Raw genomic sequence first — 27730 nt, forward strand, 5'->3', positions numbered from 1 at the left:
TATTAGGCTACCAGTATTTATCTTTTTGTTTAAGAAACCACCAAAATAAAAGTTGCTGGAGAATGTAGAAGAGAGGTTTGGCTCCATTCATTAGAAATTTAATCATAGCTAGTATTTGAAAGTCAAAGGAAGGAACAAGTGACAAACGTATAGTTACAAATGGTAAAGTGGTCTATTACAGAATGAAAAGTTCCTTTTAGCAATAAGACTAGTAAAAAGAATTTTAATACATATGAGACCATTTTAGACAGTTCAAAACCAGAAGTCAATTAGGCTACTAATTACAGTGGAAAATAGAATAATGATATTTCCTGTCTAAGATGATGTTTAATTGCTACTGCCTACATGTAGTTACTGTAAACCTCTCATCCAGGACACATCAATGTGCCTTTCCCATTTGATATATGCAAAGAAATATTCCTAAACATTTGCCTATATCGTAAAATAATTCATTTCTGTCTAAATGCAACTTCTGTTGGGAAACTGAACTGCAATGAATGACATTTAGATGTTGCTCCAAATTATTTGACTTCCTAAAAGGAATAGCTCTAGGGTAGCTTCCAAGCACAACAGAACTGGCTTTCCCAGAGGCACAATTTTCCCCCTCAGGAAGTATGGCTTGAGGATAGATCCTCAGAACACACAGAACATAGTGAGCTGCATAGAGGAACACACTTGACACGACAGAAAATTAGTTGACTTTCACTCTTCTTCTTTTCCTCTAAGGGAGGGATTTCAAGCCCTTCTAAGCGCTTTGTAGAACAAAAGTTTCCCTCAATAGGTAAGAGGGTAGAAGATACTGTCAATAACAGTGCAGACACTTTTGGAAAACCAGGTATATGTCCATCCATACTTTAAATATTGTGATTCTTATGCTGAAGTTTAAAAGTCTTTTTTTGGTCAATTAATTTTTTAAAACTTGTGGTGAAATATCCATCATATAAAATTTACCACCTTAACCATTTTTAACTGTGCAGTTCAGTCATGTTAAATACACTCACATTGTTGTGCAACCAATCTCCAGAACTCTTAATCTTGCAAAACTAAATCCTATATCCATTAAACAGCTATTTTCCATTCCCCTCCCCACCACAGTTCCTGGAACCCACGACTGTTCTTTCTGTTGCTATTAATTTGACAACGCTAGGTACCTCATATAAGTGGAATCATGAAGTATTTGTCTTTTTGTGACTGGCTTATATCATTCAGCATTATGCCCTCAATGTTCATCCATGTTGTAATATGTGTCAGAATTTCCTTACTTTTTAAGACTGAATAATATTCCATCATATGCATATACCACATTGTGTTTATCCATTCACTGTCAATGGACACTTGTGTTCCTTCCACCTCTTGGCTATTTTGAATAAAGCTACTATGAAGATGGATCTACAAATATCAAGTATCTGTTCAAATCAATGCTACAGTGAGATATCACCTCATTAAATGGCCCAGCTTTAAACACTTTGGGGTATATATGTAGAAGTGGAATTGCTGGATCATATAGTAATTCTATTTCAGATTTTCTGAAGCTGTTTCATATAGTAGTTACATCATTTTACATTGCCATCAATGGTAAACAAGAGTTGTGATTTCTCCATATCCTTACCAACACTTGTTTTCTGTTTTTTTTTTGTTTGTTTATTTGTTTGTGTGTTTGTTTGTTTTGATAGTAGCCATCCTAGTGGGTGTGAGGAAAGACCTTTTTGCAGTGCCAAACCAAACCTGCTTTGCTCTCTGCCCTTACACAATTTAAAATATAGACTAACATATAAAATTAGTTTAAGTATTTGTAATTTAAACAAAATGAAACTAAACTACACCTTTTTAATCTGTGAATCTCCAAGATATGAGTATGGTTGGGAAAGAGATCTAATGGGCCCCAAAATTTTATAAGTCTTAAGAGAACAATAAACTCAAATAACAGAAAATAGTGCTTTGTGGCGAAACTGTTGTCAAATGCCAACTAACCAAACGCATAAGCAAAATGTTTTTAGGAACTAAATTAATTTTAGTTGCTTATTATCAAATACTAAGTATTCAGAATAATATAACTAATCTATTTCCCACTCTTTCCCTTCCTGGAAAGCTGTCTCAACTTCGAGACTTGACCAAGCTTCTTTGTGAACCTGACACTTTCAGTTCAATAGAGAAAATGTGCCAGCTCTCTAGTATAAACTTTGGGAACCTGTGTGAAGAGAGTGCCTTTCACATACAACTCCTCGAAGCAGCAGAGCTTGGCACCGAAATAGCGACCAGTTTACTGTATCATGACAATATCCTATCTGAAAAACTGAGGGATTTGCTTTCCGGGGATCCAAGCAAAATTAATATAAATATGGATCGGTAAGTTTTTCCATTGTCTTCTTCCTTGGTGAAATCCCTTCTTAAATAATTATTGATATGACTAGTTCAATTTCTTCTTCTCTTCTGTTTTGTTCCAGGTTTCTAGAACAGGCATTGCAAATGAATTACTTGGAAAATATCACACGATTATTGCCAACCATAGAAGCTGTGCTGCATGTCAATAACAGTGCAGACTCTTCTGAAAAACCAGGTGTTTCCCCATCCATATTTTAAATGCTGTCTCATTAGAATGCATGTGATTCTCATGCTTCAGCTTAGAAAAGGCTTTTTTGAAGTTCCTAACCAAACCTACTTTGTATCTGCCCTTATACATGAGACACCTGAAGCTTTCAAATACGATTGCTTGTCTAAAATAAACACACAGCAAGCCAGCAGAGAATGAAATAGCAAAATTTGATTTCACAGCAAAATATCTTCAAAAATTTAACTAGTTATACCATTCATCTTTTATTTCTCTGATATATTAAAGTGCGTTAGAAAGTCAGTTGCAAGAGCAAGGGAATAATCTGATTTTTAAAAATAAAGATGCACTGCTGTCTGCAGAAATATCAGTTCAGAACCTTCTATTAGTATTCTGAGCATGATGCATCATGCAATACACTTCTTCTTTGCATAATACCTCAATACTGAAAAGAAAGGCATTCAGAATTTTGGACAACAGGCAGCCACAAAATTGGAAGGGCATTAAGTCCAAAAATAAAGATGATATATTTGTATGAGGGATACTTCATAAAGAAACTGAAAGGCGTTTGCAAAATGGAGATCACAATCTGCTAAAGTCAAGTCAAAGTGTTGTTTGTTATGCATTAAATGGCCCAGATATGAAATAATTATAAGCTGTCCTTAAAGAATTTGGAGTTAAATACACTCAATTTAAAATTAAGGTAATGATTGTGAAAACCCTTTCTAAACTGTAAGGTGCTAGGCAGAGTTAAGGAAAAAATGCTCTGTGGCATTATGTTGTAGATTTAGCAAACCTTGTCCTAAGCTGACAATATATGATTTGAGGTTAAAAAGCATTTTGAATTTTTGTGATGTTTTAAATCAAATGGAGAGAGATATATTTAGTGCATTATGTGATCAAAGTCTGTGAGGAAACCATATTTTCTTTGAATCAACCTTGTGTTGTAGACATCTAAGGAAAATTTATAACCCAGAGCAATCTGTTACCTTGGATTAATGATATCATAATAGGAATAAGTCTAAATTAAATAGAAATAGATCCTAAAGATGCAGAGTTTGCCAAAACTGGGAGACATCTGTTCCTGACACAAGGCATAGATGTTGAATATGTCTTAGCCTAGAATATTTTTCCATATGAGTAGGACTAAAGAGAATTACATTGTAACCAACGTGTGAGTTTTCTTTTGTTTTGGTTTTTTCTTGCAGACCAATTAATAGAAGTGTTCAAAAATGTTGAAGAGCTGAAAGAAGAACTGAGGAGAACAACAGGAATGTCCAATAAAAGTATCGACAGTTTGCTGGCCATTCCCATCCCTGACAACAGAGCAAAGGTGGGGTGAAATGTGTTTGCACTTACATCCAGTTTTTAAAAGTTTAAATAGTGTCTAGTATTTGTTGAGCACTTATCAGTAAAACTCCGAAAAGTTGCATGCAAATCTGGTGAGTTTTCCACGCAAACACTAAAATTAGAGGCCTAATTCCTAAGTGAAAATAGAAGAAAAATCCTGAGGCAAGAATATTATCACCGTCTGTTCCTTTCCCTCTACTTTTCTTTCTCCTTCCTCTTGCACCTGTGTCCTCTCCTTTTCTTTACCCCCAGATGGTTTTCTTAAATAAGTGGTATTTCTTTATATTCCCTATCATAATCACATTATCTGTGGTAAATTTGCACATTCTATTATAATGATGATGTCAAAGTCAAGTTTCAGTTATCTAGTTGGGGGGAAAAAGATAATTTACAATCTGTTTAAACTAAAATAAAAATGAATAATTCTTTTTTTTTTTTTTTTTTTTTTTTTTTACTTTTTAAAAGCCCCAAAACAAGACAGAGTATCTAAAGTAGATATAGTCAAGGGAACTCTGGGTAAGTTTGTAGGTATGGTAAACATTTTTGCTGTGAAAATGAATAATGGCATTTCCTCATAGGCTGATAATAGGGTTTACCACTTGAAATGTTTCATCTTTTATCCTTTATCCAAGTTCATTGTCTGGAAGCGTCATAGAAATTTTCCAAAAGAACTGCAGAGCTTAAGACCTCATCTATTCAAAACTTACGTGTGACAGAGTGTGTCATTTCTAAACACAACCAGGTTATTCTCCAATATTGGATCAAGTTTTCTGAAAATCTTTAAGGCTGACTTTGGAACATTTATGTTTAGCTGTGTCATTTTAATTGGTTCTCCCAAACAAAAGTTAAAACTGCCTTGCTCACTTTTTTTCCTCTTGTTCTAGCAATTAATCTTCCTTCGCCTTTCCCCTTGGTTTCACCTTTCACTCATGTGATGCTAACATCTAATTTCAATAATCACATTTTTGGCTTCTGAAGAGCAGGTTCATTTTAATAAGTAAAAACAGGAAAATGGAGAACATACATTCTTATTACTTTCAAAAGGAAAGAGAAAAGTTTCTATAACTTTAAATTTCATAAACTTTTCTCTTATTTCAGCTTGGTGGAAATAGAGATAACATCTCACTTCCTATAGTCACATCTCACTTTTCACACAAGCATTACCGTCCAGGATGGTAGGTTCATATTATTGTGCGATTCTGGGCTTTTTTTCCTTTGCCTTTCATCTCTGGACTTGGTAGTTTATTGTACAAGATTAAACTTCAAATGATTATAAAAATGTAATGCAATTTGAATAAATAAGAGTAAAATTTTAAAGGCAAGAAGAGTCTTAAACTAGTATTTTCCCCAAACTAACTCCAAACCAATTATCTTTCTTGGTACCATCATTCACCAAGTCATTCAAGCAAGAAATCTGGGAATCATTGTGGATTCCTCTCTATCTTCCCATCTTATTTCTTAAGCTTTCCAGTGAACTATGGACTCCTTAGATTTATTGATAGTAATTAGTGCTTTAAATAAAAATTATTTGATTTTGAGGTAATTTGTCATATTTTTGAATGAAGTCTTAAGAGTATAAGAAAACCTCTCAAAATGGACAGGTAACTCTCAGAGGATTCACAGCTAAAGTACTTTTTTCTCCAATTTACAGATTCTTTCTTTTGTGTTCTGGTTGCATTCCTGTGATGCTAATATGACTAATCCCAAATTGGAAGATGCAGTGAAGGAATTCTGCAGCCTGCCTCTTCCAGAGAGATCCCGTCTGTCTTACCTCATTGGACTCACTTTTTTGCACTACTTAGACATTTACAACTTCACATACAAGGCAAGTTGCTGTTGAAGAAGTATTTTTATATAGTTTAATAAAAAATATTTGACTACACATGTATGCTCCCTGGTACTGTGAGGAGTGAGAGCCATTTATACAGCTTTGGAATTATAGCTTTATGTTAGAATTAAGTGGGACCTTATAGATCATATATTATAAATTTGCATATTTTATAGATGAGAAAATTAATATTATTGCCTTATTAACTTTCAATTTGTATATCCAATGCCAGGAATTAAATTTAATATACACTAAACTATGAAATACAAATATTATAATAAAAATTTTTAAGTGAACAAGCATTAATTTGGTAGGATACAAAATAAGGATTAGAACAAAGGTTTTTTTTTCAAGTAAAAAAGTACTTTTGGTTTTTTTATTTTTGGTATTTAAAAAATACTTTTGTGCCTCCTTCATCAGATTTAGATAGAGGCTGCCATTACTCATCCAGTAGAACAAAGCAAATGATCATTATTAGAACTTAGGAAAGTCATCAATAACTCCATCTTGCAATACATAGATGCTTTATAAGTACTTAATGAATAAAAAACTAAAAAATATAAACATAGGAAATTTAAACTTCTATATTCACTCAAATCTACACTAGGTCAAAATGATTTACATGTTATGAAAAGCACTGAAAAAAATTTTTTTCTCTTGAAAGTAAGAAAAACCAGAAGCAACATGGCTGACTTATGTTGTTGAGATAGTGTAGCAAAGGCTAGGAAGACATTTTAGAACTAGTGATAAATAATTCCCTTCCAGGTCATCATTATCCCACACTTGTATTCTGCAATGGCCTTAACTGGCCTCCCTGCCTCCACACTTGTCCCCACTACCCCAAACCCACCTACCACCCCCTGTGCAGCAGGAGTCATCCTTCTAAAACTTAAATCATGTCATGTCACTCCTCTGCTCAACACCTTCCAGTGGCTCCCCATTTTATTCCAGTAAAACCTGAAATCTTGCAGGGGCCCATGGCCTGCACAACCCCTCCCCATTTAAAAAATCCCATTTCCTACAAGGCTACTCTTTGGGCCCATGGCTGCTGCATGGGCCCACTCCAGGAGGTGCTCCTCACGTGATTTGCAGAACTATGTGTCTTTACTCAACACTGACCTTCTCAGTAAGATCTACCCTGACAATCCTATTTAAAATGCTGCCAACCTTATCTACAGCACTCTCCAACCTACTTTCCTTGCTCTGTTTTCTGTTGCACTTCCAGCATACTGTATATTTTATTCAATATTCACCTTTGTTGTTTATATTTTGTCTACCTCTATTAGGATATAAGCTCCCCAAGGGCTCTTTGTTCACTGAAACATTTCAAATGCCAAGAACAGTTTCTGGCCCATAGAGTACTTAGCAAATACCCAGTGACTAAATGAATAGTTATTTTGCATAAACTAAACTGAAAATGCATATAGATTGAAATTAATTTTCATCTAAAATTTTAATCCTATTTTGTAATGTCTCTGCAGAGCACATATCAAACCAACTATTTTTTGTTGAGTATAGTAACTAAATATATACATTTTACAAGCAGAAGACCATCCCTAATTCTTCAAGGTACTATGAACAAAAATAATGAAAAATTTCCCATCATTAGTCAATTTATTTCAAATAAATATAGGAATGCCTAGAATTTTGGCAGAACTAGAAGAAAAATTAATACGTTGAATATAATTTAGAAAAATCTGATTGCAGTTAGTAGCTGTGTCTTTATGAGATCTCTCCACCTGAATCTTGTGCTTATAATGGAGGTCTTTGACCCCCTTGGACATGCCAAGAGCTTTCCCCTCTTCATGAATTTCACAAATCTTTCCCCCCTGCCTATCACCTGCCTTTCCGTATTCCTCCTGTGGTTTGTTCTTTCTTTCCTTTGGGGTGCCATCTTGGAAAGACTCCTTTGATTTCTTAGCTGAACTCCCTACCTCCTCATATTCCCCAGCCTTTTAGTTCACTGACTATTTTCATATCTGTTCCTCCTATTAAAACAAAAGCCCCTGAGTGGAAGGATTATGCCAGTTTGTGTACCACCATACCATCACCTCGCCCAGTGCTGGGAGCATAGCAGGCACTCAATTAATGTTTGCTGATAAATGGGTGAATGAGAGAATAAAATTAAAATTTTAATTTAAAAAATATTTCCAGTGTTTCTTACTGCAGCAGAAATACATTATGGGATTATGATTTAGCCTGATAAATCAAGTACACTTTTTGACAGACCTTTTCTGATTTTTAAGGAGCATGTTATATGTTTTTTGAATAATAGTATACATGAAGAATTATGTAATTGACATTTGCATTTGTGACTTTTAAAATCACTTATTTTTGGCAAACTTATTGAGGTGTAATTTATATACCATAAATTCACTCATTTTAAGTGTACAATTTAATGTGGTTATTTTTAGTAAATTATAGAATTGTGCAACTGTTTCCACAATCTGATTTTAGAACGTTTCCATCAACTCCAAAAGAAACCTTGTGTCCATTTGCAGTCACTTCTCATCCTAACCTCTAGCACAGGCAAGCTTTAATCTATTTTCTGTCTCTGGATTTGCTTTTTTTAGACATTTTATTTAAATTGAATCATACAATATATGGTCTTTGTGTCTGGCTTTTTTCACTTAGTATAATGGTTTGAATTTCATATGTATTGTAACACGTGTCAGTATTTGATTTCTTTCTATTGCCAAATAGTATTCCAGCTTAAGGATATACATTGTATTTATCCATTCATTTGGACAGTTTCCATATGTTGGCTATTGTGAGTGATGCTGCTATGGACATCCCCGAACAAATCTTTGTGTGGACATATGTTTTCATTTCTCTTGAGTAAACCCCCAGGAATGGAATTGCTGGGTTATGTGGTAAATTTATGTTTTAACTATTTAATAATCTTCCAAAATATTTTCCAAGGTGGCTATACCTTTCAATATTCTCACCAACAGTGTGTGAGGGTTCCAGTTTCTCCGCATAAATCACTTATTTTTATTCTGTTCCTGTTAGGTGTTTTTCCCTAGAGAAGATCAAAAGCCAGTAGAAAAGATGATAGAGCTCTTCATAAGGCTAAAGGAGATTCTCAATCAGATGGCTTCCGGCACACGACCGCTGCTAGACAAAATGAGATCCCTGAAACATCTGCCCAGAAGCTTTCCATTAACACAGGTAGGAACGTCACCCAGTAATGTTCTTGTTAGAAAATTCCTTTTATCATATTAACTCTTATTTGAGGTTAGTTATAATACATTCGGCCACAAATATAGTACATTGACAAAAATCACTTACAGGAAAACTCTTCTGCTCTGGCAAAAGTTTTTGCCACTTAAATGGGTGGAGTTTAGCATTCTGCATTTCCATGTGGGGTACATGTTTTAAAGAAATTACGGAAATTATAAGGACACACTAAACATTATCAGGTTTTCTTCTATGTTGTTTTCGGTAGCATTTATAGCTCATATGATGTTAAAAATTGTGTATTTTTATCCCACAGGCTATGTATAGAGGCAACCGGATAAACACACCCCAAGGATCATTTAGTACCATTTCCCAGGCACTGTGCTCCCAAGGAATTACCACTGATTATTTAATTGCCCTGCTGCCCTCATCTCAGAGGCAGAAAGGCAACCACACCAAGGACTATTTGACTCATAAATTAAGTAAAGAGCAAATTGCTGCAAAATATGGGATTCCCTTACATTCCAGTGAGTATACTTCACAATCAGCACGGTAATGTCCTCTCCTGACAACGTTGTCTACTAATCTTAGCCTTTTATGAGAAATGAAGCATTAATTTCCCCCAAGAGTGAAAATAGAAAACACTCATACAGCACTTACCACACATGAAACATGTTAGGCGTATCAACTCATTCACTCTTCACAACCAGGGAAACTGGCACAGAGAGGCTGGGAAACCGGCACAGAGAGGCTGGGTAACCTGGCCATGGTCGCCCGACAGGAAAGTATCAAAGCTGTGGATCTGAGCACAGGCAGTCTGCTGCGAATTCTAACCTCTTAACCACAGCACTAGGAATTTGTTAGCCACAACTACACCTTGCCAGTAAATAATACAACAACATGCCTTAAATCTGCTCAGGGTCAATATTTTTTCTTAACTTTTTAGAATTAGAAATTTGTATTACACATAGAAGAGATTCGTGAATGCAGCAGAACCACAAACTGAACTGTGTGTCCAGTGACACTTCAAAGCTGTTTACTTAATCTATAAGCTTTGAGATGCAAAAAAATATGATCAGCTGAGCTCTTCCAAGTTATACAGGGAGGTTTAGTATAGCAATTGGATTGACTCATTTGTGCATCTTTTTATTCATTCAATAAGCATGTATTGGGGAACAGCTCTTATGTATCTGATACCATCCCAGCAGCAGATTTTTGTGTTTTTTTTAATTAAGTGCTGGTGAGGAAGATCTGTTGGAAGAAATTCTGAAATGTGGTTTTCAACCTTTCTAATTCCTCTTGGCAAAATGCGATCACTTATTATGGGCTTGCTTTTTGGGTTAAACTTTCACACCTAAAAAAAGATTTGTTATTATACTTTCTTACTTTGACACCAGATGCCTCATATCTGTCAGTAAAAAAGGAAGTGTAAGGCATATATTTTGGGGTACTGTAAAAATAAGCTATATCAATTTACCATGAAGAGATAGATTTTAAATGCATATACTAAATGGTTTTATTATACTTTTTCTTTCCAGCACCATTTTGCTTTTCCCTTTATAAAGACATCATTAATATGCCTGCTGGACCTGTGATTTGGGCTTTCTTGAAACCTATGTTGTTGGGAAGGATCTTATACGCACCATATACCCCTGTCACAAAGGCAATAATGGAAAAGGTTTGGCCATTGTCACTCAAAGTTTCTGTCCTGACTATTGAGATGATTTTTAAAGTAGTCAGCTTCCAAATTTAGTCTAGCTGTCTCAGATTTCTTTACAGCTTACATACTATTACCTTTGGCTTTCTGAAACTCTTAACAGTTCTCAACTTCTGCCCTGTATATGTGTAAACAATGTCGATTGGGTAGTAGCTCTTTGAAGGGAAATGAACCATGTTGACACTTGAGAATGAGGTTAGTTAAAGCAATGCCTCAGATTTTGCAGTTTATCTCCAAAGCAGAACATTTTTCTACAACTGGCACTTAACTTTCAAAGTGTATAAAAATAATGGCACTAGAAAAAATAATATTGTGGCATTATATAACTAGTTTGAACAAAAACAATTGCTAAATTATAGATTCTTGGCTTCATATTTAGTTGTACAATTTGACATCTTTTATATCAATTTGACATCTTTATATAGAAGACAGATGTTGAGAAAGACAACATTATTAATAGTAACTATACTTATTATCTACCTAATTTAACCATAATGGCATTTCTCTCTCACTTTTAAAGTTGGCTTCAATGATTTGAATTATAAACTCGATGCTTTTAAAATGATAGAGTGAAAGTAAAAAAAAAAATCTCTGCTTTACATCTGCATTATTTGGTCATTAAACTTTAGTTTATGTAAATATAAATTATTTTAAGGTCTATATAAAAATGTATTTGAAGTCATCATTGATTTCTAGAATGCTCTTTGTTTTTATTGTATATTGTAATGCAGTCTTTTTTTCTTTCCTTTTTCCTTGACTCTCATCCCTTTCTCTCCCTGCTTGATCCTACTCTTTCGTGTGAACTAATGAATATTAGTATTCAAGGATGTGTCTTTCTATAATTTGCGTTCATTCCTCTAATCCTTTATATATTATTATACTATATGCACTTTCATATGCAGAATTCTTTGGCCATCATTTGCATTATTAAAATGAAGTTTCATTATAATAATTTTCTACATATTGCTTTAGTCACACAACAATACCATGTGGAAATTCTTCCAATTCAATAGATACAGTTTAGTCACTCTTGGAAGATTGCAAATTTTTTCATATCATAGAATTTACTCAACCAATCCTTAATTGTTGGGCAAACAATCCTTTTGTTTCCAGTGTTTGTTTTGTTTTGGGTTTTTTTTCATGTAAACAGTGTTGCAACTGATACTTCTTTGCATATGACTTTATACAGTGGTATTTTTATTTCACTGAGGTGAATGTTCAAGATTGAGGGACTGAAGGATACTGTATTCAATTTTAATGATTGTTGTCAGATTGCTTTTCAAAAAGGGCTATTTCTATCCCTTTCTACCAGTAATACATGAGAGTATCCTTCTTATATCCTTGAACTAGGATGTTTCTTTAATGGTTAACTTGTGAGAAATCTAGAAGGCATGCTTTAATTTTGCCTGTAAACCCTAAAATTTCCTGAATTTTTATAAGTGATCTTGACCCTATAAAATCTGCCATTTAAAACCTTTTGACCAAAATCTTTTGACCATGGGGGAAATTTCTGACAATGTTTTATTGACTTCACCTTGTAGAACTGTTCCTTAAAGTTATGTAACAAAACAACCTTAAGATTTTTTTTTGAAATATAGGAAAAATACTAATCGACCAGATTTATTTTTGTTTTCTTTGTCTTTAAGTCTAATGTAACTCTGAGGCAGCTGGCAGAATTAAGAGAAAAATCTCAAGAGTGGATGGATAAATCACCACTTTTCATGAATTCCTTCCACCTGTTAAACCAGACGATTCCAATGCTCCAGGTAGGAGATGGTTCTGTTATTCACCTTCCTGTGAATTATAATTCTTTGAGATCTTAATCACCTTTGTTGTGGAAATGGGAAGATAATAACTTAGAATCCATATTCAACAGATTAAAATTGCCTCTCCTCCAGAGAGTGGGTCTGAGACTGGATAACAGATCTATCACTCATGTTTGTAACCATCCTCACCTCTTTTACCACAGTTCCTCTGTCTGTAATTCAGAGATAAACCATTTTACAAGTTGATCCTGAGACAGAAATAGTGATATAAATCCATTTTCCAAAGTGAAAATGCAATAAAAACTACTTAAAATATGCTTATTTTATTTCTTTCTCTAAATTATGTTTTGCTATTTTCACTGAACCAGAACTCCTAAAATACTAATATTCTGGAGAAGAATGTTAAGTTTGGGGAGTTTTTTGGTTGAAACATTTGATACTCTAGTTTAGGTTAAAGATTTGACAGTGCAACTCAAAAACAATGTACACTGGTTGAAAAGTGTAATCTGCAATTCTTGTAAAAGATGCACTGTTTTCTGAAGATGATGCAAATAGTGTGGGGAAGTGTTCCAATCAAAAAGAGCTATTGGTAGCTAAACACCAAACAGCAGAGTTAGACCCATTATCAACTGCAGAAGAGAAGATTGTCAAGAATGATGACCACTTAGGAACTTCAAGAGAGAATGGCTTGCATATCAAAGAATTGGAAAATTGATTGAACCCCGAAAGATTTTTGCAATGATAGCAACAAAAAATGCCCTTCTTTATAATCATGCTCAAGAAGTTAAACAGAGAACAAAAAATTTGTGTCATACAACTTTGTAAGAAAAGTTATACCCATCGAATGGGGTATAACTCAGTCTTTGTTTTGACTAACAATTAGTGCATAGTTGCAATTACAGCCTGAAATTTTATTATAAATAATAAAATTAATTTCTAACATATTTAATGAACTTAATATAAAATAGGCTTTTCATCAGACATCTTCCCCACAATTTATTGTTAAATTTGGTTCTAAATTTAAGCATGTCCACTTAAAGGGGTCTCTTTTAGTGAATCTCAGATAACAAAGGCAACATGGACAGTACTTTATTGACATAGGTATTTTCCACAGTGAAAAATTGCTCTTTTCTCCTAAAACTTTTTTTCTGGGAACAGACTAAAAACCTCACACATATGTTTCATTAAGGAAAGTTTTGTTGGCTAAAGCAGTGAATTAATGATCTATACATAATAATTCCAAAGCACAGTAACTTGCTAAGAAGAAATCCTGTGACTATGCTTATAAAGGGATTATCATCTGACTGGAGTATCATTATTCTCTTCTAGACCAAAATAAGTCATGAGTCTCAATTATGGAGGAAAATTTATTTCTGCAAGTGTGCACAGAATTTGAAACTTCAAGTTTCTATCGCATGACCTGGCTTTGCTATTGTGAACTCTTAGGCAAATGACTTAAAATACTTGCTACAGTTTAGGAATCTCTAAAATGGGTCTTTTGATAACCACGTCACAGAACTGTGAAAATCATATACGTGGAAACATTTAAGGGGGGAGGATATAGCTCAGTGGTCAAGTGCATGCTTAGCATGCATGAGATCCTGGGTTCAATCCCCAGTACCTCCATTAAAAAAAAGAAAGAAAGAAAATAGTATTATATATCATAGACAGGAATGGTTGAAACAGAAGTGTTGGGAGAATGGAAATAGAGTTTGTTGGATCATCTCTGAATTGCAGGTAACACAGTGCTTTACTTGTTAGTAATGCTGTAATTCAGATTTTCCATGATGCACAAATTAATTCTTAGTAAATAGTTAGATTTTAAAGAACTTGAGTTATCATGGTATGTAGCTGTGTGATAGCCATCTGTGTTTATGCTACCAGCTGCCCTTAGATCTCTCAGCAGCTACAGATTTAGCAAATTTATTATATATATGCTCTATTAATACATATTATTAATCACTTATCTCCATGATAACAAAAGAAGATATTGGTAAAAAGGACAGATTAATAAGTGGTGCTGAATCGTCCTGTAAAGGGAAAACAACTTAAGCCCAGCTCACATGAAAACTAAGCCATGAATTTCCACATAAGATGAATAAACATTTCTTTATCTCCCTTCAACTTTTCCCCTGGCCATTACTAACTGTACATCCTTAGGGGAATTTACACAGTTTCTTGGACCCTAGCTTTGCCGTCTATTAATCGAGGATAATAATGTTAGGCAGTTAGAAAGAAATGAGCAAGAGCAACCCAGAAAATAACAGTACACCTGCGCTCAGGATAAGGGGCTTCAAAATTTTGTGACTTTCTATAAATGAGGATCAGCAAAGAAACCGGCTGAGACCTAATGCTGTGGCTGCGCAATAGAGAGGACTGGCTTAACTCGACCCAATGCGAATTATAATGTAATTAACATAGCAGTCTGAGCCCCCTCCCATAGGTTTCTCTGTGTACATCATGGGTAAGAACAAGCAAAAGGAATGGGCGTGCCTGAGCACTAGGAACTGAGCGGTGACTCAGTGAATCACAAAAATGCCCCCTAAGCCAGGATACCAGACAGGAGAAACAAAGGAGGGGTGCCATTTTTCCTCTCTTGAATTGGCCCACTCCCAGTTCTCAGGGGTGTACTATATTTTACTACCTTTTTACTTCACTAATAAAATCTTCTGTTTATATCATGCTTTCTGTCTCTCGTTAAAAATTCTTTTTGGGGAGGTTGACTGAGAACCGAGTTGACTTTTATTACCCTCCTCCCGGCAACAGTAGTACTTACCTCAAGATATTATTGAAAACTCAGTAGCAAAATCAAGGTAAACTCTAGTGCCCACCACATAATAAGGTCTCAGTTAGTATTACCGAGAAGAACATTTGCAGTTATAGAAGTTATGTCTCCTAACTGGAAGATAGCTACAAAAGCCTCTATATTTTAAAGCATTTATTGGTTTTTTTTTTAATTTTTCAGTCTTTCTTATGAATAAAGAGTAATTTAAAGTTTTATCATCAGTTTATTTTTCCATGTTCACAAAGCTGCACTCATTACAGTATAAAACAATACCGTAATAATTTGCATTTGACTGTTCTGATAAGATGTGTCATTCAGGTCAACTTTACAGAAAAGTAACTGAAGCTGGAAAAGACTGAGTGCCTGCTGAAAACCTCACAGCTAGGAAGTTGTAGAACTAGAGTACAAACCAGTTCTGATGTTAAATTCCACGTAGACATTACAATTTTTATAGTTGTTTCAATTCTATAATTCAATTATGAACCACTAAAATTGTGCATAACATATGTTAAAAGTAAATAATATAGAAGCTATGGGGGAAAAGGACTGCTAAACTGAATATGATTTCCTAATGTTAATTATGGTCATAAAAGTGGTCAATAAGGCCACTTCAGCATGGTGACCAGTTTGTGTTTATAGACCTCAGCATTTCAAGTCACTACCAGCCACACACCTTTCATTCTCAGAGATTTGTATGTGAGCCTTTGCAAGATGGTGCACTGATAATGCCCAGTAGTGGTACCTCATTTCACTGTGGGTATTATTAGAGAGATGATGATTAAACATGTTTTTGTCATGTATTAAAACTGACTCCCTACTATTATTTGTTAGAATACTCTAAGGAACCCATTTGTGCAAGTTTTTATAAAATTCTCCGTGGGACTTGATGCTGTTGAACTATTGAAACAGATAGATGAACTCGGTGAGTCCATATTCACAAAACTTTTATTCACTAGTCATGTCAGAAATGTGAAAAATGTTTCCCATATAAGATCTTTTTTTTCCCCCTTTTCTTCTGTATTTGGTTTCTAGCTATTTATTCTAAGAAAAGTAAAATCCTGGATATAGCCATCCATCTTCTTCCTAGTTAGTTGTACAGTTACAAGTACTAATGATTATTTGGATACCCAGTGTCTGTAGCTAGTTTCAATAATTATAATGCAGTATATTCCATGTAAATGCAGCTTGTCCTTCAATCACAGGTAAGTTGCTACAAGAGGATGTGATTTTTTTGGTAACTTGATGAAAAACAAGTCTTTAAGGACAAAAGAAGATGAAATGGGTTTTTTTGGCTACATTTATAATTTTATCTCCACTGACCTCAGTATCACTTTGACTAACTCAGAATGTAACGGGAAGAGGTTATAAAGTTAGCAAAAGCAAACAAAGACAATGCAGAGACTCAAAAGAAAAATAAACCTAAATCAGTATTCAAAGTCTACTCCTCCTCTCATGGCCATTTAAAAGGAACATGCTGAAGCAGATCAAAGAAGGCTGTCTGAACTATGCATTCCCTCTGCCACATCCCCACCTTCAACCTCAGGGATGTAAGATATCTAATTCAGTCTGTGTCTGATTCCCTGTTGCTATGCAACCATGGGCATGAGGAAGGGATTGAGAGCATCAGAATTTGGCAGCAGTAGAGCAGGTGCCCCTCCTCCTCCCCAGCACTACAGAGACTTAAATGATTCATGTTGTAAACCAGTGGGGAGAAATTATGCCGACATTTATATTGTGTATAATTGTATGCATTTTATGTTCGTCAATCCAGTTTTATTTAAGAAAAGTATTAGTGATTGATTTTCCAAAAGTGTCATTTGGATAAGGAACATTTGATCAAAGTATCAGGGATAAATTACAAGGTTCTTATATAATTTTTTTTCTTTCCTAACTTTGGATATAGGAGATGAATTTTAGAATTTAAAATAAGGTTAAAATGACTACAGAAGTGAGACTTGCTGTTTGTATAATTGTATATGTAACTTAGTAGCTGAGATATTATGTACTTTGAATTGGGGAGGCACTGACTCCATAGCTCTTTGATTCCATCTGCCATTGTTGTGTTGATTTCCAATGGCCACTGGAGGCCACTGTTCAACCACAGTTTTACCCCTCCCCCACCAACATCTATATCAAGCAAAACCTTTCACTTCAAATTCTAATGAGAGATGCTTTTAAGAAGTTGCCCTCTGTGAGAAGTTTAGTCTTCTATTGGATGATGGTAGAGACATGTTTAGGTTCTGTGAAGAGGGAGTTATGATATTCACAGCCTTCTCCGTATGCATGATGACCAAGTCAGTGAAAATTTAATTGGCCAAGTGATTTATTAACTTGCAATTTTATATTTACCCTTGTCTCAGTCAATTTCCTTCTAAGGAATCATGAAATTAAGGAACAATTAAATTCTCTTTCTTCCTGAATAATTACCTGAAATAAAATCTTGATCATTTTGTCTAGATTAATACACGTATCAATAGAGACAACTCTCATAAGGTTTTAAATCAAACAATATTAGAAAGTTGTAACTATGTGGCATAGATTGGCACGGTCTCCTAAGAAATTATTCTGTAGCACAACTTACTGAATGATAGAGTTTATTTGTTCCACACTCTCCATAGATTTTCCTTGGTTAAATTCCTACACTCACATTCCGTGAACAAAGCAAGCATTTCTATTTATTCAAAACTGTCACCTCTAGTTTATAGTTTTCTTCCTAACTAATGCAGATATATATTTTTAAATTATTCACCTTTAGTCATTGGTTAATTAAATTGTAGCAGAATATACTTCTGAATTTGTTTTTTCATTCTTTGTACTTGGGTTTACTGTATCTGTAACTACTTCAACATTATCTCAATGAACATTTGCACAACTGGTCACATTCTCCCAGATGTAGAGTACTAGATATTTTTAGAGTAAATTCTACAACTTCCTATTCCTTACAATCTAGTTTAAGGTTTAATACTCATCAAAAAGTTATATTTTGTCTCATTACTACCAAAAACAGCATTATAATACAACATGATAACATGCTTTGTGTCTGTTTTTTTCTCTCCTTAGATATTCTAAGGCTGAAATTAGAGAACAGCATTGACCTCATTGATCATCTTAACACACTGTCTTCCCTGACAGTAAATATTTCCTCCTGTGTATTATATGATCGTATTCAGGCGGCAAAAAGCATAGATGAAATGGAGAGAGAGGCTAAAAGACTTTACAAGAGCAATGAACTCTTTGGAAGTAAGTGCTGTTCCTCCAGAATTTGAGCTTCTCTTTGTACTAAAATCGGCCAAATTCTTCCCTCACTTCTTTCATCCAGAACTCAGAAAAATAGTCCGGGGTGAGGGGGAGGGCATTTTCCCCTCTGATGTCCTTAGACATGAGAACCTTTCATGTAGTCAACCACCCATATTGTCTGAGGAGCCTTAAATACGTTTAATTTTGTTGGTATGGTTAAAATTAAAACTGAGAAGGATTGCATAGTTACAGGGTGAAGTTGAGTCCATCCTCATAATCAGTCAAGATTATTCATTTTAAGGTGTGTGTGTGTGTGTTTAATTTCAGTAAATGGCTTAGAGTGACATATTTAATCTGGCCACTTAGTTTGTGATTATATTCTCAAACTCCTGCTTTGAATCGCTGAGGTTGTCACTTTCAATTAGCCATCTTTTCTGTAAATTAGAAGTCTGAACTTACTGTGTCACATTACTAACTCAGTTGCCTGTTTGGCTGCCCCCTATGTGTACCCTCCAAACAATGAGTAATGTCAACCGTAAAATAACCTTTCTAATGTTGCTGCCATTTTATTTGTAGGTGTTATTTTTAAGCTTCCTTCCAATAGAAGCCGGCACAGAAGCTATGACTCTGAAAACATCTCTATTCCTCCTGTTGTAAAATATACCATCCGCATGAGTCTCAAGACTTCACAGACAACAAGAAGAATAAGAACCAAGATTTGGGCCCCAGGGCCACACAATTCTCCATCACACAACCAGATCTATGGCCGGGCTTTTATCTACTTACAGGATAGTATTGAAAGAGCCATCATTGAATTGCAGACTGGAAGGAACTCCCAGGAAATAGCAGTCCAGGTCCAAGCAATTCCCTATCCCTGCTACATGAAAGACAAGTACGTCCACTTTTTTTGAGAATTCATTTCTTTTCATTCATTTACATGTATCAGGTGAAAGGAGTAATGTTCACCAAACCTTTGTCAAATGCTTGTTTCCAGGAGAAAGTCCCCAGTATAGGGCACAACTCACTGTAGCTGCTCATTGTTACCCAAATGATGGTATCGTTTTTACCAAATGATCCATGTTTTCTTCATCATAACTGTTAGCTTTCCAAGGACTGTGGCCTCAAAATTAGGAGAATTGGACTCCAGACCTGAGCGCATTGCTGCATGATTTTGATGTTACTCACTCTCTACTGGTCTTGCTTTTCTCTAGTCAAATGAGAGTGTTAAAACAAGGCAATCTTAAAATCCCTTCCAACTCTCAAGTTTAATTAAAAATCTGTGAGTGCAGGGTCAGTTTTAAGAAAACTATTTAATAAAACACATTATTGATTGACCCTTTAAGAAAAGTATTGTGCTATCTGAAACTATCATGTATTCTCAGTCCACTTGGTAGGAACCTGTATCTAAAGTGGGTTTTTTAAATGAACAAAATATGTAAATATCATGCTTTTAGACAACTAAATTTAAATGTTTAAGAAATTTGCCAGTCAGGTAGCACTGAATGGCTCCTCCACTCTGACCACAGTGAAAAAAGAAAGTCGGAGGACCAAGTTTTTCAAGCTCATTCTCCTACACCAAGCTTGGGGCAGAATATTACCTTAAACAAACTATAGTTGTTATTCAGCCAGTTATTACAGTTTATAGACAAGTCAAATGGGTCTGGATTTTTTTTTCTGTTTCTATCGCTGCTTCTGTCTTCTTTGGCTGTTTCAAGAGCTATAGATGAGATAAGGTCATGTAGCCCTTTTGTGCAGTTGTGATACTGGGAGACAGGCTGGTTGTCCAGGTTAAGTGCTTATCATGGAAGCCAGTCAGGACCTTGCTGCCTAAACCATGTGTGAGCTGCCGGCTTGCATGAATAGTAAAGACCTGCCGTCTTTAAGTGAAAATTCTCATTGTTTTACTGACTTTTTTCCCCTTGTAAATTGTAGTACCTAGGATGGTGGTTACCTGGATGTTTCTTTTAAGAGTAAAGTAACTGTACTCTTCATTCTTCGTGGCAGTATGAACATAATGCCTCGTGTTTGTTGCCTACAAAGTACTTTCACATATGTCATCTTGTTTGTTCCACCGAACAACCTCATAAAGTAGGAGCAGGTATTATCAGCCACACTTTCTAGATAAAAAAAGTTGAAATCCAGAAAGGTCAAGTAAATTGCCCAAAGATGAATAGCTGGTACTGCACTGGTCTTTTGATTACAATACCAGAATTTTCTCTTTCATACTATACTAAACCTAAAATACACAATCCCTTGGAAGAAACATAAGCAGGGATTTGTTATTAATGAATGAGGGCCTTTACCTAATTCTAGAGCCAGAAACAGCATCAAAGCTGGACCTGAATCAAGACAAAATTCATTCAACAAGTATTCTTTAAGTGCTTTCCCCGTGCCAGATAGTTTCCCAGGAACCAATAAAATTGGATGTGGCCCCAACCTTCACTCCTTCTCTACAAAAAAAAAAAAAAAAATCCCTCATTTCTGTAATGGTGATACACTCCTGATGCTAAAGTGATAATGAATGATGATGAGGTCATGTTCCATTAATATTTGCATTTTTCATGGGGAACTTCAAGTTAATTCCTTGGCCTTATAGATCAAAAAGAAAATGGCCTTGGGATGTTTTTGCAAGTGAAAACTTACGTGGAGCCTAATATGTAAAACAGATCAATTTAGAGTTTCTCTCCTTAAGAACTGCTCCTTTGCCTTAGCCCACAGACAGTGGTTAATGTCAGAACCATGGCTCTCAGAGGATGGTCCCTGGATCAGCAGCATCAGCATCACCTGGGAAACTGTTCAAAATGCAAATTCATCACCCCACCTCAGATAGAATAAATCAGAAGCTTATGGGTGAGGCCAAGAAATCTGTTTTAATAAGCCTTTCGGGTGATCCTGATGCATGTTAACTCTGACAAACACTGCATTTGAACATTCAGGTATCCTGGGCTGGCCTCTCAGGAATATATGAAGTCTTCCAGTGACCCTCTAGTTTAGCATGTTACCAGAAAAAGCATTTCTATACTGTTTATGAAACATCTCCTAGAGCATTATTTTCAGGAATTCAAGTTCTTTGTCTACATTTTAAATCAGATGATTTTGAGTTTTATTTTATTTCATTTGGGGGGAATTTGGCTTAATAATAACTGTGAGCTTCCAAAGAGTAAATAAATACAGTAATTTGGGAAGATACAGCTTTTAGCTAGATAAACCAATCATCATCTGATTTTAAATCTGCCTTTTAGATAGGAATTTGGTTTAGACAATGGAGTTTAGAGCCTTGCAATTATATTTACATAATAATTATTTTCTTGAACAGGACATACTCAAATAAACTTAAAACAATTTGGAAATTTGATCTAACAATCCACAACTGTTTTACTCTTGTAGCATTAAAGCAAGAAAATAATGGGTCTACTGTTAAGTCAGCTTCACACTTCATAAAGGAGTCACATTAATAATTATTCTCAATTTCGAAATAAGAGTATACTTTCAATGTAACAGGGAGTGTGTTCTTTATGTATTACAGTCTGCAAGTGTGACATTCATCTTGGTCACTGGATTTTTGTTTTCTTGTTTTTGTTTTTGTTTTTTCTTACAGCTTCCTAACCAGTGTCTCTTATTCTCTTCCAATTGTGCTTATGGTTGCCTGGGTAGTATTTATAGCTGCATTTGTAAAAAAGCTTGTTTATGAGAAAGACCTCCGGCTTCATGAGGTAAGTTGAGAATCTCTTCTTATTATAAATTAGTTCTGTCTGTATAATAATTAATTACTATGATTATCATCACACTTTCACAGGCTCAGAAAGCCTGACCCATACCTTGTGAATTAGATAAAAAAAATATTTTGTGAATCTTTAAAGGCAGCTAGTATGGCAACATTCTATTTTCTTAAAAAGTTACATAGAATTCGTAAGTGCTTCTGAAAAACAAAATCTGAATAATTCTCAATAAAATTTGAGTGCAATTTGTAATCCTAAGAGCAATGTTTGCCCAAGCAGTTACCTATAAGACTCAAGATTTAACAGAGGAAGTTTAAGTAATAATAATAACAACTATTAAGGCAGGAAACTTATTGGCATAGTAACTTAATGAGTCTGGATGAAAATACAGATGCAGATACAGATATAGATGTAGATATGGACTTGGACATGGACATAGACAAGACATATGGCTTGTTTCCGTGCTCAAGAAGCAAATTCTTTTTCTGATATACCTTGTCTCCTTCAGTTATCTCCCACTGACTCGTGATTTATGGAGACTTAAGAATTTCACATTATGCTACTGATTGCATTGATAATATGGCAGCAGAAGAGGGGACATGGGATGTAAAGTGTGCTCCCCTCTTGAACATATTCTTTGTCATTATCTCCAAATCCAAAATATGTCACTTTTCTTTAGAATTTATGAAAAAGCATTATGTGATTTTTGGATTGTATTGAAATAGAAATTATTTTATCTCATCCTGTAATGAGCCCATTCTTACACTTAGTCATGGAGTGAAAAGATAACAGAAACATTTCACAACTGGGGCACAATAATTATTGCAAGGCCTGGCTGACAGTCTGAAATAATGAGGTTAGAGTCACCTGTTAGCCTGCTTGTACTTTTCAGACTTACTTTGCCAATGCTTCTAAGCAGTTGATTATTTCTCCTCACAAGGTACAAATTACTGCTTCTTGTTTTTGTTAGCTCAGCATCAGGCTTCCAGGGTCGGCCTAGCGTTTGAACCTATCCTTCTTGCCTTTTCTGTTTGAATTCTGAATGATCCTCAGCTGCATTTTCATATTTCAGTTATAATTTGGTAGAAGTCTCACCAACTGGTTTAAGCCCTGTTATATTCAGGACTGTGTACAACGTTTCCTTAATCCCAGTTTAGAATCAATGCCCTGGACCATAACTTTGGTTGCAAGCTCCTACCCTATATTTCTCTTTCAGGTTTCTGGTACTCAGAAGTAAATCTTTACGAATTAAAGGAAAACTTTGAAGTAGAAAACTGTGATAGACACTTAAGTTCTTTTCTACTTCAAAATAAATATCTACCTAAAAATTTTTGAAGCACAGTAAATATGTGTGTATATATACATATATGTGTGTAATATATGTGTCTATTATATATATAATACATATATTTGTATGTATAAAATACACACACTGTATTATTTTGGTTTGAAAGTACTCTCTGAATGCATCTATGGATGCCACAAAAAAATATCAAACACGATAAAGAGCTTTTATTTCTCAATAGAAGATGTGAAAGACATTTTTATTGATGAAGTAGTTTCTGTTTGGTAGCTCTGTGTTTTCATTGTGAAGGCATCTACTTTCAAAATTTAACCACCTGATCCTGGGGGTAAAGATACACAGTGGAAGATCACTGAACCTGGAATCAAAAAATCAGGCTTTGAGTCTTCCAGTTCATATTCACTTGGGCCCAATTCCTTAAACTTTCTGAGTCTTATCATCTAGACTTCATTCCACACTATATTTCCAGAATGTACTTTCTCACTGCCAGAACAGAAGAGGCATTCAATTATTCATTCTTTATCAATTCTAAGATAATGATTTTTCTCTTCACATTTTAAAGCCTCTGAAACTGACATGTATTTGATAAGCCGTCATAATTTATTTGGTAGTGATTTTTTTTTTCTTAGTGGCATGTAAAATAATGGCACATCTTAAAATTAGTAGTGTCCTAGATTCAAAGAAATACGGTCTATTTGTGAGATGAGTTGATGGAAGTAGGTGTGGAATGAGTAGAAAATTCCTAATGCCCCTGCTCAGCCTCCCTCACTGCCACAGTTCCACAGGTTGAAACTAACCTCCTTCTCTGTAAAGAGGAGAAAGCTGAGCCCAGACAGTGAGAGGTGACTTGCTGAAAACTATGAGCTAGTTAATGATACATCCGCATCCAGAACTCAAGTGTCCTGACCTACAATCAGCTCTCTTCCATGTCATAGCGACCTTCCCTCTCACAATTTTACTTTAGTAGCATAGATTCTTAAGGACTTTTGAAGATAATGATGGATAATCTCTTAGATCACCAGCGACTCAGGATCTCTTTTTAATACTATCATTTTAATATTCGTGGAGGTCTGAAGCTGCCCATTCTCCTCTTCCTTCTCACTCCAACTGAATAAAAAAAGTATAAAAAAAAAACCTTTTTCATCTGTAATTGTTCTCACATCTAGGCAGGGAAACCAGGTCAGTTGCTACTTCAGTGAAGCCATTCATCTTTGACCTTTGTATGGTATGATTGGGCACAAATAGTAATGCCCAGTAAGCTTATTGATGAAGTTAAGCCTGTAGCTTTTTAAAAAACACTATTTCAAAAATGCAGTTTTGTTCTGCATTCCTTGCTTTTTAAAATTAAAATATTAAAACTATACAAAAGCTGATTTTATATCACACAGAAGAGTAGTTTTTCACATTATTTTCTTGGTTTTGTGGTTAGTTTCATCTATTTGCTCTAATATAAGTCAATTATGGGGTCTTCATTGCTTATATACATTTGGAGACAAGATTTTGGAGTTGTTCTTTCTCAGTTCAGACAGGTAATCTGAAATATCTGTGGTTTGCGGAGGGGTTACCAAGAATTATGCAAGAGTTTGTAGTCCTGGGGTGCTTCACTTTACAGTTTTTTTAATGTCTTCTTAATATACACTATCCATCTTACCAGTGAGAGTTTGGAATATTCCAAATAATGGTCATGATATCCTTTATATCTTGCTTTTAAAAATAATATAAATATCTATAATAGAATATAAAAATTGATTTATAAAGTATTGTTTCTTATTAACTAATGGTTGATATTCAAGAATTAAATAGATATTGCTGTCAAGTAAATATATACATATTTATGATTTCTTTTCCTGACAGCATTAGTGTCAATCCCAGTGCATAAACGTGTCTTAAATGTGGCAACACTTTTATCCAAAATCGTACAGAATCTCTTTCTTCTCATTATTTTCTGCCAAGAACTGTAGCAGACTTTACACTGTGCAAAGGGCTTTTCCTGAGTAACAGATTATCAGCTATTGATGAATTGCTCCAGCAGGTTTGGGAGACTTGAGACGAGTGACTCTGATTACAAAGCTGGCACCTGAATCTGTCACTCTTAGGAGGAACTAACAACATCCAAGAGAGCGTAGCCAGCCATTCTCTGTGGGCCACCTTCCATTAGCAAGTTTAATCTTGTTGATTATCACCACGTTGGCCGTGAATCTGGATAATTTATGGATAACTTACATGCTTTTACTGCTTTTTCTCTTCATGAATAACAGCTGTTCTTCTCAGGGCACAAAATCTTAAAGTTTAACACTGAAGTTTGATGCTAGAATGTTAAGTAGTAAACACTTCTGGAAGCACCTAACTCAATTTGTTTTGATAAAAAACAGTGATCAGTCCCCAACTTTTACCAACTCTTGGGACTAGAAATCTGATCTTAAGTCTTGATAATTTCAAAATTACAGAGACAAACGCCTTCAGTCCTGGTTTTTCAGTTTGCTAAATTATCTTTTAACAAGGCTATGAATGGAGAATTTTCTAGTTATATAAATGTTTTATACTGAAGCTGTCAATTGTCAAGGAAGGAAAACACACTTATACACAAAAGGCAGCTTTATTTCATGTCCTTGATAGTGTCCTGGATATTTTATCTTTGCCTTATTGACATTGCCTCCTACTGATATACATTGCTATTGGAAGGGAAATATTTTTGTATAGGTCACATGAAATTAGGCAGTAAATATCAGCTTTGGGGTAGTTATATAGGTTCTAAAACTCCCCCGTTCAATTATATTCAGATAAGCATTAAACTCAGTAAAAACCTCAAAATGCAAATAACAGGAAAGGTAAACAAAGAGAGCTAACATGTCATGACCACATTTGAATTGGTGAGTATCTCTGAAATGAAGTCATCAAACATGACACAGTGATTTCTCAAATGGTGTAGGGTACAGGGAAATAATTGCTAAAATAAGATCTGTGAGGTCTTTTTCACACCAAAATGTAGTTTTCTTTTCAATGATAGATAGAAAGCAATTGAAGAAAACCTTCAATAGTGAATCTTCACTCCATGCTGATTTTTAAACTTTGACCCTCACTTCTATTCCTGTGGAAACATAGGTTGAGTTTGTATTGCAAAGGGTGGCAGAGTCAGGAAGGTGAGAAGCAGTAGGGAGAGTAGAGGGTAAGGAGGAGGGCAAAGTTAAGAGGGAAAGTCACAGGATTTCCCCAGTGGTGATTAGCTTAAGGCCCACAGCTTGGACTGTTGGCAGTCAGGTAGCTGTTTCCATGGTAACAACCGGAGCAGCAGAGTTATCAAAATGTGCTAAGTTGCAAAGGCAGAAAGTAAAATTCACTATTTTGCTTGTGGAGTGAAGGATTTGGCACATTCCCTATTATTTTTTTCCTAAACAAGTTAGGTTTAAAGGGGGAAAGCATTGAAAATCCTTGATTTTTTACAAAAAAATATTGGATGATAAAGCCATTAGTGGAACATTTCTTTGTTCTTTTTTTTTGAATGGAATATTAGATTCATAAACTTCACATTAATCAAAAGTTGTTAAAACTAAAAACCAGGTACAAAGTCAAGTCACCGAATTCAAGGCACTAAGGTCCTGGAGACTTTAGATCTTTCGGAATCCATTTTTTCTTTCTTTCTTTCTTTCTTTCTTTCTTTCTTTCTTTCTTTCTTTCTTTCTTTCTTTTTTTTTTTTTATTAAGTATAGTCAGTTTACAATGTGTCAATTTCTGGTGTACAGCATAATAGTTCACTCATACATAAACATACGTATATTCATTTTCATATTCTTTTTCATTATAGGTTACTACAAGATATTGAATATAGTTCCCTGTGCTACATAGTATAAACTTGCTGTTTATCTATTTTATATATAGTATTCAGTATCTGCAAATCTTGAACTCTCAATTTGTCCCTTCCCACTCCCTTCCCTCCCTGGTAACCATTAGTTTGTTTTCTATGTCTGTGAGTCTATTTCTGTTTTGTAAATATGTTTATTTGTCTTTTTTTAAGATCAGAATCCTTTTGAATTAATCCACAAACACCTCATGCTGGTCTATTTTTCTATCTTGGTGGAGTGCCTTGGCCTTTAGGGATATCACTGAGTTATTAAAGAATATCAATTGAGAGAGAAGTGTAGATTATCTGAGATACATGCATTCATTTAGGGTTCGTGGACATTTTGTTGGAAAACAAAGATGACAAACCTGACCCCGCCTATCAGCGATTTTAAGGATGGGGAAGTTGTGCCAGAAGGCAGAAAGTCTCTCTTCAAAGTTTTCATGTTTTAAATTCATA

At 34.9% G+C, this 27730-nt stretch overlaps 1 protein-coding gene across 1 annotated transcript in view; it reads left to right on the top strand.

The window, feature by feature from the left end:
- Positions 1 to 27730, top strand: part of ABCA12 (ATP binding cassette subfamily A member 12) — a 155074-nt gene that overhangs the window by 82080 nt on the left and 45264 nt on the right. The window contains exons 12-23 of the mRNA XM_014558903.2: positions 2090 to 2346; positions 2445 to 2557; positions 3757 to 3881; positions 5550 to 5723; positions 8739 to 8897; positions 9223 to 9433; positions 10445 to 10584; positions 12270 to 12389; positions 16006 to 16096; positions 18235 to 18414; positions 18988 to 19303; positions 22010 to 22124. Coding sequence (XP_014414389.2) covers positions 2090 to 2346; positions 2445 to 2557; positions 3757 to 3881; positions 5550 to 5723; positions 8739 to 8897; positions 9223 to 9433; positions 10445 to 10584; positions 12270 to 12389; positions 16006 to 16096; positions 18235 to 18414; positions 18988 to 19303; positions 22010 to 22124 — 2001 coding nt within the window. The remainder of the gene's footprint in view (positions 1 to 2089; positions 2347 to 2444; positions 2558 to 3756; positions 3882 to 5549; positions 5724 to 8738; positions 8898 to 9222; positions 9434 to 10444; positions 10585 to 12269; positions 12390 to 16005; positions 16097 to 18234; positions 18415 to 18987; positions 19304 to 22009; positions 22125 to 27730) is intronic.

The sequence above is a fragment of the Camelus ferus genome, chromosome 5 (assembly GCF_009834535.1).
Source record: "Camelus ferus isolate YT-003-E chromosome 5, BCGSAC_Cfer_1.0, whole genome shotgun sequence".
NCBI lineage: Eukaryota > Metazoa > Chordata > Mammalia > Artiodactyla > Camelidae > Camelus > Camelus ferus.